Raw genomic sequence first — 22,292 nt, 5'->3', positions numbered from 1 at the left:
TTTATAGCTCTAAACATGAAAGTAGCAGCAGGCAGTCAAACCTAAGGTCAAAGTAAACAGTTACATTCCTCAGTATATACAGGTATAGAAACAGGTGAGCAATCACTATGGCATTCTCAGGACAAGGAGTTCCGTGTGTCCTGTAGCAATAATTTAATATGCTGATGGTTTGATTATTGGGGGAGAAAGATTCAAAAGGTTGTTGAAAGACTTGCAGGGAATGGACAAAAAAAATGGAATGTAGATCCACAAATATTAAAAGATGAAAAAAAGTCCCACAATCTTGTAAGCTCTCAGGAGGCAGCTGAGATCAGGGTGACTACAGAGGCATCAATCACCAGGCATCAGCTGGGGCTCACCAACTCAGTGGCTGAAGGTCAGCCTCTTTCCAGCTCTTTTGAATTATTTCTTGAAGTTCAAAATTTTCAGTATGGCTTCATGCACACCTTTCTTGTGACAGGAACATACAAAAACTCTGCTCAGCTTTGGGGAACCAGTATAAAAATGTGCTTCCAAGAAACTTGAAAATCAAAATACCTGATATTTTCACCTTCACTCTTTTTGCTTTAGAAATCAGACGCTGTTTCTAAGACCTTAAAATGGTCTTTTCTTTGCATTTAGCAGTTTGTCCCTGCTTCTTACAGATGATATAGCAGGGACCATGTTAATATGTTGACCCATTCTGTCCCTTTTACAAGTTGAGGGCGGGTTGCAGGTCACCTTAAGGTTTGAAATTGGCTAGAGTTTTGACTCTGATCCTCCAACTGTTTTTACACACAGTTCAATAGTAATGTATGCTTTCTAGCTCAGTTTATCCTTGCAATTAGCCACTCAAGTCTATAGATAATGCTTTTTTACTGCCATGTTGACAAAGAGGAAGATCCTCCATTTTTTCAGGAACATAGTTGTACATAGTGATGTACATTAAATTCCAAGCAGCCATAAAAGCAACTGTAATCTCAAATAAAACCTCATTGTTTTCTTGGAAATATATTCACAACAGCTGAGCCTCTTTGAAGAAGCTGTAATGTTTTATGGCCTGCCTTCCTCAGGAGTAGATTAAAAGGGTTAAAACTTTGTATTTTCATCTCATTATTCACCAGGATAGTTCATGAATAGATTGAAGCGGCTCTAGAATAAATGTGTTGTGTCCATGCAACACTAAGTGCTGATTTTCTCAGGATGGCTATAGGAATATCCTATAATAGACAATGAGTTACCTAGTGGCTTGATACAACTGATATTTTAAGAAACTATCAGATTTCTAGCACATTGAGTAAGTAATGGCATTGATTATAACACAGTTGCCAGCAGTTCTGGATAAAAATCTTGCTTTGTTTCTTGTTATGAAAAGTACTTGATATAACTACTTTTTTGTTTTGTTTTGTTTTGTTGGGGTTTTTTTGTATTTGTTTGTTTTTTGTTTTTGTTCTGCAATGCGTATTGCAACACTGAAGCAAATAAAAAGCCACAACCCTCTGTTTTGTTGGGGTTTTTTTGTATTTGTTTGTTTTTTGTTTTTGTTTTTTGTTCTGCAATGCGTATTGCAAATAAAAAGCCACAACCCTTTGCTACCACTCTGATTTTTGTAGCTTTATGGGTTTTTCCAAGCATCTATATTCATCTTGTACATAATCAACACTTAAAAGTTTCCTGCTGAAAGAGGAATTTTATCTGAAATCAGGATGTAGCTATAACCACCTTGGAGTTACCCATCCATAACAAAAACAAACATCACTGCTGAGTGTGTTAGGAGTTGCATGTAATCATCTCCCTTCTAATGAGATACATTAAATTTCTGGGGTTTTAGCACATAAACATATACCCAAAAGTGTCTGACTTGTTTCTTTTCACATTTTCCAACTGGTTAATGGTGTGATACCATTCCACAAAAATACTTTTTAGTGGCTGACATTTTATATCCCATTAAGTGTTTAGTTAAAACAGGAGACATAATGGAATTTATTTTGTTCTGATTCAGTTTTTGAGTTTTGATTCAGATACAGTTTTTGAGTGTTTGGTGTGAGTCTCTGTACTTCCAGTTTCTTCTGATAATGGATACTTGAATTAACAATTATGTAGATGTGTTAAAATTAAAGAATAATAGAAACATATTTTTAGATCTCTAGATGCACTGAAATATTTTAAGTGAATATTGCTTTTTGCATTTTATGTATACATATATATGTATATTTATGTATATATATATTAATATTTCCTATACTAGAAAGACTTTTAGGGTTTTTTGTTTACATTTATTAATTTCAGCACAGGCGAGTTTGCTCTTGTGTTATATTTTCTGGACAGATATTTCATGGCAGGTAGCAGTTTGTTGGGTGCCCCATCCTATGGGCATTAACTTTTTATTTTTCTGTGGAACAGGAACTATAGGCATCTATCTCTATGAAAGAATGAAAATGCATAAAACAGGAAACAGTACAGAATATTTAAGATCTTGTCAGCCTGTCAGGTTTCAGCTGTCTTCCTGGTTTGATGTCCATCATTTTCTATCCTCTCATTGGAAAAGGAGAGAAAGAAAAAGAACAGAGAATGGATTTACAGCCCTTTGTGTCCATATGTGAAAGTTGCTTTGGAAGGAAGTGGGGAAAGCCTGTTGAATATTTGGTTGTTCTTTCAAAGAAGAAGAACAAAGATGGGTAAAAAGATGCACAATGAAAGAAGGAAGAAATTGGTAGCTTCTCCTAAAACACATATTTGCTGTACAACAAGAGTTAAGTAACAAACAGTCAAAGTTTGTTGTTAAAGTTGCCTCTGTTCCCTATGCTTCCCAGCATTTAGTGGTTGACTGCAGCTTGCACTGAGTTGTGAAACTAAGAGAAGACTTAGCTACTGCATTTTCTCAGAGATGTGATGACATTCATTACACAATAGTTTTGCCTTGTAAAAGTCTCCTCAGGCTCAGGTTCCTCTGAATTTACCTTTCATGTTCTTCTTAAGAACACCGAGTGTAAAACAGCAAAAGAATGAGAAAGAGACATTTGCAAGAATGTCATATAATAATAATAATATAATTATAATTTCGTAAAACCTACCCTCCTGACCTTTATTTATTCCAGCCCGTCTTTTATAATACTTGATTTTTAGGCAGTGTAATTCATACACTGACAGGTTGCAAAGAAAGGCTGCAAGAAAAACAGGCTCACAACTGCACAGAAAAAAGAAACAGAAAAGAGTACACTAAAGTAGGCCACTTCATATAGCTTGAGTGTTCTTGCAACTTTTTCTAGCTTCTCAGCTTGTAAATTACACCCATTTTGAACTTTCATAAGTTCACACATCTTTTGGAAGGAACATGTAGAACTGAAAGAGCCTAAATTATACCTTGAAAAATACCTCTAAATTTGCACCTATTTATGTTTACTTTTGCATTTGTACTTAGTTATGAACATGTATACTATCATAGTGAGAGAGGTCTACAAAAACACTGTATATATGAAAATATACCATCCCATCTGATGTTGCACAATAGTGGCAAAATCTCTAATCTTTTTTTTTTTTTAATCTAATATTTCAGTGTATTAGAGAGGAGCAGAAATTTCCTTGTAAATAACTAGAAAAAGTCATCCTCCTTTGTTCTTTTTGGCCATTTCAATAGCTATTTTTGAGTTTTTCTTTATACCTTGTTTTATGTGGGACATTTACATTGCAGAATATTGTCTACAGTAATGACTGCAAATGTCTGGATAAACTTGTGTCAAAAAATTCCACTGTCACTTGGAAAGGTTTGGTCTATGACTGAGTATCTCTGTGTTCCTCCTGCATTATTCATCCAGGGACAGGATGGTGAATTGATGGGCAACTGGAGGAGAATTTCTTCCCCAGCCCATCATGGTTTGTTTCAACAGCTATGTTGTTAAATCCTCCTTTCAGTCTCTTAATTTAGTGCCGTCCCATTTTTCCCTTGACATTGACCTTTTCTAGATGAGAGCCTGGTGCTGTCAGCAAGCTGATGAATTATGGCTGTTCTGAGTTGAAGTGACCATCAAATATAGGCTGGTTTACTCATCTTCTTCTCCAAAACCCCACATGACAGTACTGGAAGGAAATATTTCTTACAATACAAGCAATTTCTCTTAGTCATGCCTTGGGGCATCTGCCTTTCTTATTGATACTGGGTTACTTTAATCACAGATGCTGTACAGGAGATAAAAGATGTCTCTCTGTGTTGATACAGCAAGGAGTTATTGTTGGTGTTTAAGCTGAAGCCTTAAAGCAATTTTTACTGCATATTTGAATCTTAAGGGAAGGTAGATGCTGAGGATTAGGTGGGGAGGAGATTATGCTCTGGGAGAACAAATATCTCATTTCAGTGATACAAGGATTCTGGATGAGTTTCCTTTAAAGCCAAAGATGTATCCAAGCCAAAAATTACACTTTTCTGTGAAAGTTCAGAGTTGAAATGAAGCAGAAAATAACTTCTCTCTCCTTCATATGTCTGTGGGGATACTTGACCATAGGCTATAACATGTGATGGCTCTTGGTGGGCTGCAGACTGTTCCCAGACCAAACCCATAGGTTCAAATTTGGCTTCTCAATAATATTTCTAAAATAAATTTTGCTTCTTTTATTCAGGGGAAGCAGCACTTTTTTAGTGATTCTACTCTTGAGCATTTAGTGAAGTATTCTAGTTTTGGAATGAGTGTCATGAAGAGTTTTGAAAATTAGTAACCTTTTCCATGCTGCTGCCTCAAACTTTCTCTTGTGTTTAAACAACTACTCACTCATTCCCAGTGTGAGGATTATGTTTCTGATCTTCATGATGGGTTGCATTTCACAAACATTAATTCATTTTTTGAGGCTAATTGTCCAAGTTTAAATAACATTTATCAGAAATGCTTATTTCAAGGAAATTTGTTCTATCTCGGCTGTGTCCCACTGACTTGATGACTATGAATTGCAGATAGTGGTCAAAAGAAGATTAATACCAGAGCACTGCTTGTAGCATAATAGTAGCTTCTGTGTAAGAAGGAGAGAGAAATATAGGACTTCTCCTGGCTAGTATATATAAGTAGTAATTTGGTATCATTCATGCAGTTATTATTTAAAATATTCTTTTATAAGACATTGTTTCATCTTTCAGATTGTAAGTTTATGAAAGAGCATGTGTTCTGCCTACCATAAAAAAGTGTTATTGCTTTTAATAAATTATAGATCAATATGGCCATAGCTTTTAGTTGTAAGCAAGGTAGCCTATATGTTGTGTAGTAAGGAAATTTTTGTAGACCAAGACGCTATATTCTGGTTTTTGCTTCATCACTCTGTACGACTACCTGAAAGGAGGTTGTAGGCAGCTGAGGGTCAGCCTCTTCTCCCAGGCAAACAGAAACAGGACAAGAGGAAAGGGCTTTAAACTGCACCAGGGAAGGTTGGACATCAGAAAGAATTTCTTCACTGAAAGGGTGGTTAAGCATTGGAATGGGCTGCCCAGGAAGTGGTGGAGTCACCATCCCTGGAAGTGTTCAAGAAATGCCTGGATGTGGCACTTAGTGCTGTGGTTTAGTTGACATGGGTTCAGTCAAAGGTTGAACTTTATGATCTTGGAGGCCTTTCCCAACTCTAATGATTTTATGATTCCAATTTGGACATAAAATTAAGCCAAACTTGGTCTTTGATCAGTGTTAACAGTGTTGGACTAGATGATCTCCAGAAGCCCCTTGAAACCTTAACTCTTTGGTGATTCTGTGATCCTCTTAAACACACAGGTATCTGTTCAAACTATTTTTTGTTAGCTTATCTTTATGTATATTATGTGAATTTTATTCATGACCTTATTTGAGGTGCTGATAAATGTACATGAATAAAAGAATTGCTACATGATCAATACTGCCATTCATATCCCAGCTAATTAGAATCCTAGTTAAGTGCTAATATTTGCAATAACATTAATTTACATTGACTTTTGCCAAAATTTAGTCAAAAGTGTTTTATTTCTGCATAAGCAGTTATAGCCACATTTTCACATCTATAAAGAACTTGAAAGTGAGATACAGAAATCATAGCTAAAAGTTTTCTTTTACACACTGACATTTTAATGTACTCTCACTGATTCTTCAACCAGCAAGAATCATCCCTGATTTTTACCTGCATAATAGCAAATCCTCTTTTTATAACTTTCTTCTTTTTTAAAGACCATGTTTAGTCATCTTCAGAAGTAGAAATAATATTAGCTTAGAAGAGACAATAATGGTGTTCTCTGGCTGTTGTCATTTATTGAGGAAATTTTCTGTCAGAAAATGGTGGAAGGTGTTTGAAAGGGGCTGTGAGTGTTTGCTGCTTTCATAGGATATCTATAGGATTGTCAGGTTCAGCTATTACTGCCTTTACTTTTGAAGTTAGTAATTTGACTGCAAAGCTTGCAGTGGCAGCTAAAGTCTTGTGTTCCTTGGTATCTTACTTGGCCAGTTCGCACAAAGAAAATTCTGCCAAGTTTGCTTGTTCTTGTTCTGATGTTTAAAAAATATGTTTGTATTAGGGGTTTTTTAGGCCCAAATACACTAAATGTCTTCTCAACCTGCAGGAAATAGAATATAAATTTCTCCTTAATTCATGAGGTATGTAATCATGTGTTGCTGTGTTTTCTGCCATTTGAAGAGGACCTCATGCACAAGATGATTTCAAACTGCAGACTCTTAGCCATCTTAAACATTGAGAAAATTTGGTGTTATGGACCAGAAATATTATGTGATTTTTTTGTCTTTTGTTTTCCTATACAAGCATTTGTCAATTAGGTTTACTGTAAGAAGGTAGTCTAACTCACCTAATTCAATGTGCAGCAAGTCATTGGAATATCAATTTAAGTGTATTCCAAGTGCCATGTGCAGGAGAAGCCTCCTGATCTTACAGGTTTTGCTGCACAAATATGTCTGTGACAAGGCCTTTTGCTGTTCCACCCCACTGCAGCTGTTTTCTGGGATCTCATAATTTCACACTTTGATCACTGCAGCATCCTCCCCTCCTGCACTGAGGATTACAGTGCTACCCCCACAGTCTCCATTCAGAACTCTGCCACAAAGTTCATTTCCCACCTTGATTATTTTAACTTATTTCTCTTCTGAGTGCATTTTCCTCATTAAGCAGACTGCTTCTTTTCAACCTTAAGGCCAGTCTTCATGAGTCATTTCCAACCTTTCTATCCACTATTAAAATGTCATTTCCTTTTTTTTTTTTATTCCCGTGTTGCTATCCACTAGCTCTCAAAACACTTTTGTGCTGACTCTGTGCTGCTTTTCTCTCTCTGCAGAAATTTCGCATAAGCTTCCACAAAGCTTGTGTTGCCCTTTCTCCAGTCTGTCCTTAAGAATCCTTTGTCATCATTTCTACAAAAAAAAAAAAAAAAAAATTATAATCACCACCTCCTGTGCTGATACCATTGATTGGATGTGTTGTTTTTTTTGGGATTGTGAGGTGTTTGCATCAGGGAGATTCCACATGGACTGTACTTCAAAAGCTCTGAGGTCCTGTTCCATAACCTGTACTTTTATGTGCAAGTAATGAATAGTATCAGGGATTTTTACAGTGCTTGATTAGCCTGACTGTTCCTTGCTTGGCAACCTCTTTGAGTTGGTATTGCAATTGTGTTTTCTGCCTGGCACCAAGGGGAAGCTGCAGCTAGTCCAGCCTACAGCTGTGCTTTTGCTCCCTGGTTGATTAACAAGTCCTGTTGTGCCCATCTCCAGCAGAGTCTGCTGCCTCCTTGTCTGCTGCTGACTACAATTCAGGAGGATATCTGCTACCTTTATCACTTCTGTGAGCTGTAACTAATGCCCTTCTTTCATATATTTCAGAATAAAACACAAAACTAAAGAGGTATAAAGGTTCAGGACTAGAAGGTAGAAAACTTTTGTGGAAGCCCTTATTGTTGGTACAGCTGAACATTGCAGAGCTGGAATCTGACCCTGTCCCTCGTGGTGTGCAATGAAAGGTTACTTTTTGTTCAGTCCTGACACTAAATTATTGATTTACTGAACAGAAATATAGATTAAAACTGCAGGTGTCCATTTAATTTTTAAACAATATCTGGAAGCTATGTGGCTAGTTGTGTTGTCATGCTAGTTTTGCTTTGTAACTCTGTGGTTCACAGTATATTCTTTCTGAGAACTGGAATAGGAAAATTCTGTGCTTTGTGGGGTTTATTTTGAGTGAAAGGTCATGACTAAGAACGGATATGTGTAACTTCTCTAAAGCTAGCTAACTTGAACACACTAAATTGTGAAATCATGGCAATGGGAAGTTGCACTTTTAATCCATTCAAATATTTTCAATTACTCAATGGCTTGTGGGACAACGAAGTTTGCTGCACTTTGATTTTGAATTACAGCCACTTGCTACAGTGCCATACTATTGATTGGCATTGAGGCTTAGCTTCATCATGTCAGACCTCAGCTTTTGATTGACAGGAAGACATTACTTGGTAGGGAATTCATCTCAGTTGTCATCTGAATTACTTTCCAACAACCCCTTATATCTTTGTGTTGACACCACAAGTAACCTGAGCTCTTTTGTTCAGAAACTCACAGATTTGAAAAGTGGATAATGAATCTTTTTATTTCTTTCGTGTTTTGTTCTTATATGAAAGTAGATTCTGATACCACCACATGATTTCATGAGGTGAAACCCCATCATTTTGAATACTATAATGCTAAGATTTGGCAATGCTTGTGGGGCCTCCAAAACTAAGAACTCTGCAATATGACAGAACTGTTGATTCCACAAGCTTGAACTCACGATCTTTAATTAGCAATTAATGCTACTGCAGCTAGAATTAAAATATCTCCAAATAGTACTCACATCAAGCAAAAATTTGATGAGAATCTAGAGAAATATCCAAGTGAAAATTCTTCTCAGCAAAGTGCAGTTAAACAACCTTCACTTCTCTGGGACCCAGGAAGCTGTATCAGATTGCACCTCACAGCCAAAACCCATTCCTGGGGTTTTGAAAATTGGCAGCTGGTATACAGTTTATTTCTCAAATGTTTCTTTGACAGGATAAAACCACTTTTTATATAAAACTACAGGTTAAATCTGGGCTCTGAACTTGAAAGAGAAATCCTGAGCACAAGTTCTTGTTTGCAAGTCATATCGGCTTTGCAATTTATTCTTTTACTTCCTAATACAAAATGTCCTGGGATCAAAACCCAAAAAGTCATTCTTGTAGGGAAGATCTAAATTATTCATGTCAGCCAGATGCAGATTTGGATTGCTTCAGGTTGGACACAGATAGGGAGGTAGCCTAGGGGTGTGTCCTCACCACTCAGTTTCCCTTATAAAACATTCTGTACTGCCTCTACCCCAACAACAGGTTTAAATAAAGTCGCCTGTGGATTATTTTTTTAAAGTCAGTGTTAGCACATTAGTAATTTTCTGGAAGTTCTCACTGGGTTAAGGCTAAGATATGCAGATCTAGATTTGACCTGGGTACATGAAAAACCATCACCTTAGGTGTTATGGTTACTTTACTGTAAAAAATACAATAGCGATTTTCAGCCAGCTGAGTTTGTGTCTGAGGCAAGACTTTAGGCATCACTCTTAACTTAGAAATATTCAATTTCACCTGAGCCCCAGGGAAGGGGTCATTTCAGAAGTCTTCTGATTAACTCTTTCCCTAGAGGAACTGGTGTCTGCAGTTCAGTATAGTAATTGTCAAGTGCCTAATTTTCATTAATGAATACTCCCCACACTGCTGGAACTATTAGTCTGCTTTAAAGTAACAGATATTTAAGGGGCTTTTTGACTGAGAGTTTAACCCAGGCAGAATAGCCTACTAACATACTGGATGAATGGAAACTCTGTCCAAAGCTGTTGTCCTACCTACTCCTATCTGGAGTAGTTTTAGGCAGAATACAGTATTTGGGTTTGACCCCAAAACAAAAAAAAAAACCACCAAAAACAAACAAACAAACAAACAAAAAAAAAACCAAACAAAAAAAAACCCCACAGAGTATTATTATGTTTTTTATAACTACATAGTAGTAATGATGCCAGTTTGTCCAGCCTATTAGTCTGCAACCAGGAATAGCCAAGTAAGGCAAGTAATTGCATTGCTATAATCTATACATAATTTTTTTTTACTTGGTAAAGTAAATCCCTACCACTTCATATACTGTGACTGTCAGAAACACTACTGCAATGCCAAAGAAATGAGAGAGGAAAGACTGGTTTGATTCAGGGAAGGGATATGAATTGAAGGAACCTTGTTTAAGTACTGTAATGGATATTGTTAGGGAAAACATACAAGTAGTGTTTAGAGGCAGCCAAGCAGCTCTAGTACAGAGGAACATAGAATGACAAACAGCTTTTGTTTATAGCACAAAAAATGTCAGTATTGGCTAAGAAGTAGTGTTTATGGTAATTGAGCTTTACAAGGAAGTAAAACTTCATGGGGAACACAGGGGGTAGCATTTTCAATGAAGTAGGCAATAAGGAGAGCTGTGTAGGCATTTCCTGATTAGCATCTGCTGTTTCAACAGCCAAGGAACATGACTCGCATGTAAATGCTTGTGCTAGGCTTTAACAGGCATTCCCTCTAGCAAGCCTCCCTGCCTTCTGGTTTTATTTTGAGTCTCCTTGAGCCCTACTGTGACTTGAAATCAGTGGAGGAGAAAGGAGAGTAACACAAACAACAGATGTCTTAAAGTTTTGAACAGAGAGAGAAAAAGCCCCATGGCAAAGGAGACGGTGCAGTTAAGGTGTTTTCCTGTCTTTAGTATTCAGTGCTTCTAGTACAGACTCTTTGTATTTTTGCATGTATATGTATACATATCCCTATATATGCAGTTGGTATGCAGTTGTACACATGGGGGGCAAAGATGTGGTAGTGCAAAAAGATGCCCATTGCACAATTCAGAAATTTTTTTTGCATCCTGTAAGAGTCTGACCTGTAGACACTAAGTGTACTAGCTGACACAGCCAAAGCAACCTGTTCTAGGGCAGGCTCACGAATTATTTCCAAGCTGTCCCCTGCTTCTAGTTTCTTGCAGCATAAAATACATACTTTTTTTTTTTTTTTTTTAATAATGTGAAGCTCAAAGATTGGAAATGCTAATAGTATGCCTGGTTTTCATCAAGACAGCTTTGCTTACAGGTGGTAACTTAATCCATGGCAGTACAAATACCAAGTACCCCACCACATTAGGAGAACTAGATTGTGCACCAAGTGACATTCAGTGCACGTTCAGAAAAGTCTTTAATCTGTGCTTTTTGGTATGGGGAACTGTGTCTTAAAGGACTTTGATTTCCAGAAAGTAAATCTGTGGCAGAAACAGCTGTGAAATTCTTACAATATGTAGGCAGCTGGGGATGGCATAGAGACCCTGAAAATACATTGCCTGCTGAGTGTTAACTCAGTACTGCATGGGGCCAGGAACAAAAAGAAATGGAAAAAAATACTGTGAATGGAGAAATGAAAAGATGTGAAGTTTCCAGATTTTTTTTTTTTTTTTTTTGCTTTTTGGGAAAGATAACTAAAAGAAATATAAAGAATATTCAGAGCTGAGAACTTTGAGCTCTGAAATCTTAGCAAGCTACTTCCCTCTTTCCCACATCTACCTCCTCCTTTTATGTCTTATTTCTTCTACAGGCTTCAGCAGATGGGTCCACAGACGGAAAATCACATTCACAAAGAATCCTATTTTCTTGTGATATTTTAAATGTATATTTATTTGATTATTAACTTGCTGGGTTTTTTCAAAGAATTTTGGTAATCTCTATCTCAATGTACATTCATACTGTTTATTTCGTTAGTTACTTGTATTATTACTATATATGTGTATATATATATGTATTTATTTATTTAGCTACATATATATATTTATTTATTTAGCTACTGGACTACAGACGTTTATGGTTAGATTAACCTATACAGAGTTTAGGACAACTGTTGTTACTGAATGTGACTTCTGAAAAAAAAATGCAGTTTTGGAATGAATGCTGAGGATGGCAGTAGGAATTACCATTCTTTGTCCAGAAATTTGTACATCAGAATAGTATTTCGCTGTGGTAGTATTTTCCTGGACTATAGGGAATGCTGGATATTACAATATGTTGGTAGCAGCACTTTAAGCATCAAATATTAGTTATGTTAAATGAGAGGGCATTCAGTTAAAACAGAACAACTGTTATCTCATTAATGCTATTTTTGCATAGACCTTCTTAATCTTTATAAGGCCATCCTATCAGAAAAAGCATAATAACAATAATTATGCCTGTATTTTAAATAGTACTTTTATGCCTGTGTGGCTTTCTTTCTACTTTAAAAATATGCTATCTCTGTTGCACAGATGGGTAAACTGAGGCATGCATGGGAAGTGAAATAAGTTCACTGGAGGTCTTCCAGACAAAGACAGAACTCCTGATTCTACATAAAGCAGAATCTTAAATCATATATAAATCTTACCACTACGTATTTTTAAGTTAACATAACAAATCCTGCACTTTAGAGATACCATTTAACATTTGTTTTTCTTCCCACAGGAACTTTTTACACCAGAGTGCAAATTCAAGGAGTCTGTTTTTGAAAATTATTATGTAATCTACTCATCCATGCTCTACAGACAACAGGAGTCCGGAAGGGCCTGGTTTTTGGGGCTGAACAAAGAAGGGCAGGTCATGAAAGGAAACAGAGTGAAGAAAACAAAACCAGCAGCTCATTTTCTACCCAAGCCATTGGAAGGTGAGGCTCAGTCCATCTCTAGCAGACTCCTATATACGTCACAAGAAGAGGGAATGGTTTCCAAATTGCCCTTACTGCACAGGGGCCAATCCCAATGCCACTCCTGAAGTTTCATGGAGCAGTTTTGTGCTTCCCTGTAGTGATGCTACAAAAGGCATATGTAAAAACATTTTTCCAGGGACTAAGTGGTCATTCTACAAGAAAAGAAATCTTTTGTGGAATAGCATTGTGTTGCTTTTAAAATATTTCATTGTTAGGGACAAAAACTGTTGTGAAGCTTGCAGTGAGAAAATAGTCCTTTCATTAGGCAAAATGAGATAATGAATATTGAAGATTGGGAGTTATAAAGGGAATGGATGAAATGTCAGCATTTTAAAGTAAAAGCTTTCTAATCCAAAACACAAAGGTCTCTCTATAAAATAAATCATGATGTATTATTATGCCAAGTGGTATAATGTAAGTTGGCCTTTAAAACAAGATAGGAGCAAATAACAATCACAGTAATCTTACACACCAAAATGATGTCACATTCTCTGAAAAATCCATTAATATCTTGAAACGTTTGTCTTAGCCTATGTATTTATACATAAATACATATGTATGTATTTATATGCTGCCTTTTGCTTCTTGTCCTGATGGCGCTACTTATTGTTCTAATTCTTGCACATAGCCTCTGAAAGCAGTCATAGTCACTCTGAAAATTATCTCATTTCTTACCATCTGAAAACACATATCTGAGTAATGCTTTGGTTAGCAGTCTAGTTTCTTTTGATATTTAACTTAAAATTTTTGATTGAAGGATCAGTTTGTCAAGTACTTTAGTTTCATCATAAGGAAAGAAGCAGAATAAACTTATGTTTATTTGAAGTCAGGTTGATGCCTTTGTGCTTTTCCTGTCTTGTGAAAGTTTACAGTTGTTTCATAAGCTCTCAACAGTACTAATAATTTATTTCTTGATCTTTCTATATTAAGGCTTATAGGGAGGGAATGCCAGTGCATTTTTAAAAGCAATGCAAATTCCTATGTACTAGGAAAGAAGTTACTTTTTTAAAATAATGTTTGGATGATCAGACTTCATCAAAATAGCTTAGACAATGCTTAGAAATAACTTGATTTACATTGCCTATGAGAATCATCAAATATGACAGTTCTCCTATATAATTCCTTACTTTATAGTTCCATTTCATGTTGTTCAATGCAATAATTTTGTAGGTCACAGTGTTATTTCACCAAGCTCTTTTAATTAATCAGCTAAATGCCCTAAATACATTTACGGGCCACTATGAAGATATAGATCATAACCAGCCTTATGTACTCTAGAGAAGACATTTAATTTTTGTCTTTAAGAAGCTATAAAAGGATTTAGATTATGCCACTGGAAATGTTAGAACAAGTATTTGATTAGTTAATTATGCTATGGGGCCCTTTACATTTATTATGAAACTTCACACCATTGAAGATCAAGGTCAGTACTTTGATGCTCCAGCCTCCTACTCTAATTAGCCAAGGGATGAAGGAATTGTGCTCTCTGTGGTAGCACACACCCAGTCTGGAAATCAGTGTGATGATTAATTCCTTTGACTGCTGTGACACCTCTTTTAACATTGCTCTGATATAAATAAATGCAACTGAAGTTAGGTATAAGTGGAAATATTACCTGATAGAGTGACATGGAAAATGAAATTGAATTATCAAAGAGCATTAATCATTAAGGCAGCTTAATGCTTGAACTGTGTAATTGAATACATGTATTTCCCTCAAAGGATTTGAAGTGGTTAGATAAGGACTGAAGCCAAGGAAAAAACTTCTAATTCCTCTGAGAATTCAGTTAATAGTTTAATTTGGAGTTTTTTGCACTTCTACATTCAGTGGAGATCAGTGGCTACTGCATATGTTTTTGGAAATGAGGTAGGAAAAACCCCAAACAACTTTTGTACTCTCCACATATCCTGGACATTTCTTCAGGGCATACATGAAGAAAAGACCATGGCCAAATTCCTCAGATTTGGAAGACTGATGTATATGCAACTTTGTGGAACTGGACCCTAACCTAGTCTTGTAATCTATGACTAAGAAAGAACACTTAAGTCTAGACAACTGTATTGTATGATCCCATTTTTTAATTACCATATATCTTAACACATTTTACTTCGAAAAGCTTGCATGTTTATTTAATGTTTATTTAAGGGTTGTACATACATATACATGGGTATACACATGTACGATTTTGTGTGCCTTATGCAAAGAAAGAACACTAGTTTTTTCATTTCCAAGAAGATATAGTATCCATTAAACAAGCAAGAATGCAGTTTCCTACTGCATTTTTCAGTCAGATGCAGAAGTGTGAGAATTTTGGAGGGTCAAGCAATTCTATCAGTGGTGCAAAACCAGCATCTGTCAAATTAAACAGTTTTTCCTCTTGGTATGCAAGAGGAACATAGAAAATTAATCCTATTTGAGATGAACTCTCATATGCGATACATTGTTTAAAATGCTTCTCCCTTTCTCTTCCTTCCCCTCAGTTGCCATGTACCGAGAACCATCTTTGCATGATATTGGAGAAACAGTGCCAAAGGCTGGGGTAACTCCAAGTAAAAGCACAAGTGCATCTGCAATAATGAATGGAGGCAAACCAGTGAACAAGAGCAAGACGACATAGCCAGATCCCCACAGGTGTTGTGACTTTACTGAGTCCCAAGTACAGTTGAGCGATTTATCCTTGCCAGACTTCCCCTCGGCCGTGTCTGTGGATCAGCTTGTGGCAAGTCACCAGCTTGCCCATTCCTGTTTCTGAACTGAGTTGTTGCAAGTGGATAAATCTCAACATGTAGCTCCACCACAACGAGAAGACACCTGGATGAACCAGCTAAACTCAGACCATGGAATGCCCTACCAGATATTGGAATGCCTTTTTAATATCTTTTCTGTGACTGTGACACTTCATGTGAATGACATACTTCACAAGTACACTTGATACCTTGCCTGCTGACAATTGCCCATAATCCCTTTTTGAGTCCAGTTTCAGCAAAATCCATGTGTTTAAGTTCTATTTTGTAGCACACAAATAATCAAGTAATTTCTAGTTAGATGCTGTAAACCTGTGCTATTATGGATTTCTCTTCTTCCCTTTTTTATAAGGCTGCTCGCTCCACTGTTTGTGACCTTTTGCAGGGATTGTGTTTCTCTATAACTTAAGTGTTGCCGGTGGCTTAGTTTTGAAAGCAATCAGGGAATCAGGAAGCCTTCAAAAATCTACTATTAAAAATTATATCTATAAAGAATAGGATAATTGTCTCTGGCTTAAAATATTGATTAAATGTGAATACTCTTTAGTAACAGATACTGTGCTTCTGAGGTTGGCATTAAAGTGGAGGGAAGAGTGTCAAACACAACCAATGGGGAGTTTTCTGAAACGTGTGTTTGGCATCCCCCTATAGTTTCTTTTTGTGTGTGTGTTTTATACATATCACAGGCTTACTGGTAATGGTAACATTTGCCTTGCCCAGCGAGCAAGACCCACTCATTTTTGGAAAAGTGGGTCCAAAGAATTTTGTAGGCCTTGTAGGCCTGAATTAAGGCTCATTTTTCATCTACTAAATCTTCATTGTTTGAAAAACAACCACCACCAATAAAAGAAAAAAAAGTAAGACTAATCAGAATTGCGCTACCTAAATCCATTTCAAATATAATCCTTTCCTGTTTTTAAGGAACTGAACTTAATGCCATTGTTATTTTTGGCTGAATCCCACACCTACTTAGCAAAGCATGGGCAAGGATGTTGTTGTGTTCTTTTTTGCAGCACCAATGCAAAGGGTAGTTACAAATTATAGTTTAATATTTCTGGTGTTTTGAAAAAAGACGTTTTAAAACTGGACATATTACAAAACTTTATTTTTATTTTTAGCTAAGCATGCAAAGTCCAGTCCTATGTATTTCACTGATATCCCAGTATGTACCTCCACCCAGCTTCCTAGGATAACATGCCCACCAAATTGCTAGATTGAAGGTGCCTTGCCTTGATCTCTATATACTGTACTTTCTCCTACATGAAACTAGAAGAAATCAAAAACATCATAAAATTGAAGCCTTGAATCATATTACCAGGAACAATATCAACCCTTTGAGTTTGTCACTTGTGAACAATTAAGCCAGTGTTGCGGGGGATGAAGGAGGGCGAGGGAAAGATTTAGAGAATGCCACAGAGGTGCCACTGAGGTTTTTGCACACTTAGTCACGGGCTTTCAGAAGATGAAAAATATAGGCACTCTCTGTATGATTAAGAAGGAATTTGTTTCTTAGAAATGGCAGCAAAGATCAAACTGTATCTCAGTCTGGAAAACTGTGTGGCAACACCCTCTTGGCCTCTTGCTGTTACCTTGATATTTTAAGACAAAAAGAGGAAACCATCCGTTCCTTTTTTAGCACTGTGTTTCTGGCAATTTGTTTTATCACATCTTTGTGCTGAAGTCCCTGACAGAGACTGCTGATTATTTCAAACGCCCTGTCTCAGCTGAACAGTCTCATTCAGTCTGAATGAATTCTTCATACTAATTTTCAAATGTGTTCTGTTTTATAAGCGACATTTAGTGCACTCTTCAAGGAGGCTACTGTAAAGCTGCTAAATTCTAGATAAACTTTTTCTTTTTTCTGTAGATCAGACTTCTTTTTGTATGTCTGATATGAGAACAGCAAGGTAATGCTTGATGTTGGGTCTTTCTAGGGAGGGAATGAGTTAAGCATGAAGCCCTCTATCCATGTAGAGAAAAAAAAAATACAAACCTAATCTAAAACTGTGATAAAAATGCAAAGCAACTTTGACTTAAGACTGTGCCCTTGCCTGCTAGCACTAAATCTGTGTGCGCAGGGAAAACAACACTTTATTAAAAACTTTGGTGCGCCCTTCTCGTCCCATCTGGTCCAGTGGGATTTGTGCACCATCCCTGAGAAAACAAAATCAAACCAAAGCAACTCAGATGGCGAGCAGGGGGCTTGCTCTGCGCTGCAGGACCCAGGAGAGGCAGCAGCCTTGGCGCTGCGCTGGCGGCCAGCTCCCGCCGTGGCCGCAGGCCTTCCTGCAGTTGTAAGAGAGAACTTCACAATATTTCAAGTAAGATAAAACAGCTGAAGGCTACTTTCTCTCTCACCTGATTCATGAGGAGGGAATACACGACTTCATGTCCCATTCAGCTATCTTCTTATACACCCAGTGTAAGAGCCTGAGCAGAGACAGGGCTGGAGATGAGGCTGAGCCATGCAAGGAGGATCTGGTTCATTGCCTGATCCTGCATAAACATTGTTTTCAACATTAACCTTTTGGTCCTGAGTAACTATGATCTGTGAACCAGTTTGGGAGGCTATAATTACGGGCAGATTTAATTTCTTTAAGCAGTTAGTACATACTGGAAATACAGCTTTTTGCCTTTTTTTTTTTTAATTATTGTTTTCTGGTTTTGTTTCTGTGGGCTAAATTCATATGAGTGTTTAATCCAATGAATTAATGTCCTCATTTTTTTCTACAATCTGTTTAAACATTACACAGGTATCTTTGTGCTTTGTTTCCTCCCTTTAATTTTGTCTTGTCTCATCTGTTGCATGGGAAGAGTATGACAAGGATGAACTAACTGCATGTTGTAGGTTGTGTCTGTCAAAGAACTGTTGGTCAGTGTTAAAAATTTACATACATATATGCAAAGAGTTTGTCTGCATTGTATAGTTTGTGTTTATTCTTATTTGTTGTATACACAGATTCAACATGATGAATAAAACATTTATATGAAGGCATACTGGAAACCAACAGAATAGTTTATGTAAGAAGTAGACTGTGCAAAGCATCATTTCACTGGCCACAGGATGGTGAAACTTCATGTAAATAGGTTGGCAAACTCAGTTCTCCCCCTTTATCATGCCAAAGAAAATTTCAGCTCCTTAATATAATACCTCTCTTGCTGTTCTCCAGGATGAGACTTCACCATTTTCTTCCCTCTAAAATTAATTTTGCTTTTAAGTGAAAGCTGTTTTCAACTGTCTGTTACTACTAAAGTACTGTATAGTAAACCTGATGGAATCAATTTGTATTTACAGATGGGGGTTTTTGTACTTACATGTGCAGCTGTCCGTGAATCTGCAGCGTTCCAGGTCTTTTGCATGCATGCATTGTATTTTGTTCTTCTGGGTTTTCTCTAATCTCTGAGAGACTGTTCACACTGAAATCTAACCTCATCTTGCCATTTTATATGTTAACACCGCACAAAGTCATTTCTTCTCTTTTTTGATCTGTATTTCAGCTACAGTTCTATTTGGCAAAATCTGTCACACCTGCACAGTTTTAGAGATCCACTTTTGAAGAGATATGAACTACTTCAACAAAGCACCATTTTGCTGTACTTAAAAAATTTTATCAATTCACAAGAATCCTTATGAGATTGCTCACATGATAGAGCCTATGGAAGGGTCTCTAGCTCCTTTTAAGTGCTTTGTAGTTCACATAACAACTTTTGCTTAATTTTCTGGGTTTTTTAGCCATTCTCAATTGATATTGTAATATACTGTCATTTTCATAAATGTTGGTTCTTAATAAACCCCTCCCAGGCCCTCCCCTTCACCAGATATAAAGTACAGCAATTCACTTTGACTTATGGTATATACCTGAAACAATACTAAGAGCCCTGGCTTTCCATACATATATATGGGGAAACATTTTGTCTTGGTTTAAAACTAGTTTAAGCAATGAGGTATGAAAGCAGCCAGTTTGGTCCATGCAGTAAAAGCGTATCATGATGATCTATCTGTTTATTGCTATAAAGATTACATTATTCAGCTACATTCAAATGGGAATGGAAGCAAAATTAGACTACATAAGAAGGTTCTTTTTCTTCTAAATGGCCCTTTAGATAAATTCATATTTCATGCAATGCATTCTAAAATGTTTAATAACCGGGTTTGTTTTCTGTGATGACTAATGCAAATGCTATGACTTCTTTTTAAAGATGTAATAAATTTTTTTGTTCAATTACTTAGTCAGAAATATTCAACTTAGCTTCCTTCATCCCAGTATCATTTAGCTGTATCATTTAGCTACAAAGTGAGATTCCATTCTGCAAAGAAGCAAGGACAATATATCAGAAAAGTGAGAGCAGCTACATGATCAAATGCATCTATGTGTTTCTAAGAAAGAATATAGCCAGTAGAAAAAAAAAAAATCACAAGCAGGTTAATAAATTATAGAAGTAAATTAATCCACAGGTTTTTTATAGGTGATATTACAGATATGTTATACACAATAGGTGTAATCCTGCAAGTCTATTATAGAAGCACTGGCACATTTCTGGATTGTGTTCTTTCTCACATAAGAAGAAAACAAGACTATAATATATTTTTGTTTATAAGCTTTATCAATCTAATCAGTAAGAAGTCCCCTTTTATCCAATTTGGTTTTGCCTTTTGCCACAGGCCTGGAAGCAGGTTTTTACAGTCACTAGCAATGAAAAATCAAGCAGTAAGTTTCACTTCCTTATGCCTCTTCCTGCATTTACAGTTTATATATCTGGAATTCCCATCACAGGGAATGACATAAGGGAAAAAGATAAAAAATTATTAGTACAGCTATTATATTCAAATATGTGGAATAATAATCTTATTCCTTCTGATTTCATTTTTCTAGAGAGGAAATGAGCCACAAAACAGATATGCTGGGTGTCACATCACCAGTTACCTCAGCATGAAGAGCAGGGGAAATGTTCAAGCAACATTATAGGAAACAAAAGAAATATTGGAAAATAATTAATGTCTACATTCCATTTTTAGTAGTCTGAGTTAATACTTTAAGGTTTATAGTAATAGCACAATTTTGTTTGATAATTGCATTTAAAGGAACCACGGAGAGTAGCTGTCTTAGATATTCCGATTTTTTTCCACATATAAGTTAAAAACAACTGGCATAACCCTTTTTGAAATGCTATGGCTACATAATCCATCCAGTAGTCAAAAAGGTTGGAGCTGACTGGTATTAAAAATTCAAAGTAAAAATTACTTTATACTCTTTAAGTATAGAAATTTAAATTAAAGCAAGTGACAAAAATGCATCAAATACAACACTGGAACCACCTAAAGAATTGTTCTTTTATATATGAATGAGTACCTGAAATACCACAGCTGATCTACAGTATATATAGATGTTTTGATGCCATGAAAACAAGTCAAAAGCATCTACTGACACCAGAATAGAGTTTTGATTATGTAGTATTTTCTTAATACAGTACTAAATATAAATGGAAGGAAAGCAAGGAGAACTTTGTATCCTTCGTTGTTTACATTCTGATTCAGCAGATGAATGTATATGCAGAAAACCCAGTGATTATGAGATGATTCAGGTCAGTGGTATTCATTATTCATAAATATAAATAAAAGCAACAATTCGTGCTCTCCAGACACTAAGGTTGGCAAAATGCATATATGCTAAAACTTAAGAAAATTTTCCGGTTGAGCTCCATGGAGTTTTAGAGTTTTAAGTATAAAATATAAATTAAAATTTGAAGATGAATTTTACTTTGAGGGTTCTTTATGTGTTATGAATACAGTTTAGAATTCTGCCTGATACTTGGTTATCTGGTAAGAGAGTAGCTAGCAGCTTTGGGATGTATGTCTAGTTATTTATCTGCACAGCTCATATGTAAATTGGATGTTTGGTAATGGTACTCCCTGAGAATATGGGCTTCACAAACTTCATTTTTAGAAAGAATAGAGGTTAAGAGGAAAAAAAAGTGGTAGTTGAAGAGCAAGCTATATGGGACGGGGGAATAATAATGCAGTTAAATAAATTAATTTGAAACTTTGCATTCTATCCCATTTACCATTGTACTTTCCTATTTCGAAACTGTCCTTTCTAAAAGAAAAGTAATTTCTAGAGTAATAATGGAAATACTTTTTTCTGTTAATACATAGTTTTATTATTTCTGAGTCATGCACTTCTTCAAAAATCAGGACCTTGGCACCTAAACCACAATGTTAAAGTTTGGTATCTAAAAGAAGTATTTTTGAGCCATTTAATCAATTTCTTGCTCAATCATGGTTTCACAAAATGTAAACACTTTTGAAACTAAAATGTATATTTCTTTTTTTTTTTTTGCTCTAAAGAATTCAAGGGCTGCCAAAACTACATGTACAAAAAAATAAGAGACTCATATGTAAATAAGTTAGGGAAGTCCCAATAGTTGTGCATCGTTCATAACTCAATGTGAATTTCACACTGAGCAGCATTTCACCATTGGAAAATAAAAATAAAATTTTTGTTCATACCACTGCTTTGTTTGTATTTACTGTATTAAAACTTTAATTACTTTGTTGACATTGTCCAAACATCTTTGGCTGAGACCAAGCTACTGCATAACACAGATGATTTTTCAAGTCAGTTGACTTCAGGTTCCCCACTTCTATGAAAGCAGTTAAATTCAGTGAATTCCATGTGTGACAGGGCAATCTATCTTGAACAGTGATTTCTAAGAGTAAAATCCTAAAAGTTACTAATATAAAAACATTGCACTTGCTTTACATGTAGGAGGCAGCTGTAGATACGTAGAACGGTACAAGAGAAGTCCATGTGAGTTGC

General features: G+C 36.2%; 1 protein-coding gene across 5 annotated transcripts in view; it reads left to right on the top strand.

The window, feature by feature from the left end:
* FGF14 (fibroblast growth factor 14) overlaps positions 1-21,984 on the top strand; it is a 381,047-nt gene extending 359,063 nt beyond the window's left edge. For all 5 annotated transcript variants that reach the window (XM_041478310.1, XM_041478309.1, XM_041478311.1 and 2 more), the window contains 2 exons: positions 12,490-12,688; positions 15,211-21,984. In XM_041478310.1, coding sequence (XP_041334244.1) covers positions 12,490-12,688; positions 15,211-15,347 — 336 coding nt within the window. In that variant the 3' untranslated portion in view covers positions 15,348-21,984. The remainder of the gene's footprint in view (positions 1-12,489; positions 12,689-15,210) is intronic.
* The last annotated feature ends 308 nt before the right edge of the window (positions 21,985-22,292 follow it).

The sequence above is a fragment of the Pyrgilauda ruficollis genome, unplaced genomic scaffold, assembly GCF_017590135.1.
Source record: "Pyrgilauda ruficollis isolate IOZ18807 unplaced genomic scaffold, ASM1759013v1 scaffold44, whole genome shotgun sequence".
Classification (NCBI taxonomy): domain Eukaryota; kingdom Metazoa; phylum Chordata; class Aves; order Passeriformes; family Passeridae; genus Pyrgilauda; species Pyrgilauda ruficollis.
The sequence above is the reverse complement of the archived record's forward strand: the minus strand, read 5'-3'. Positions and strand labels throughout refer to the sequence as shown.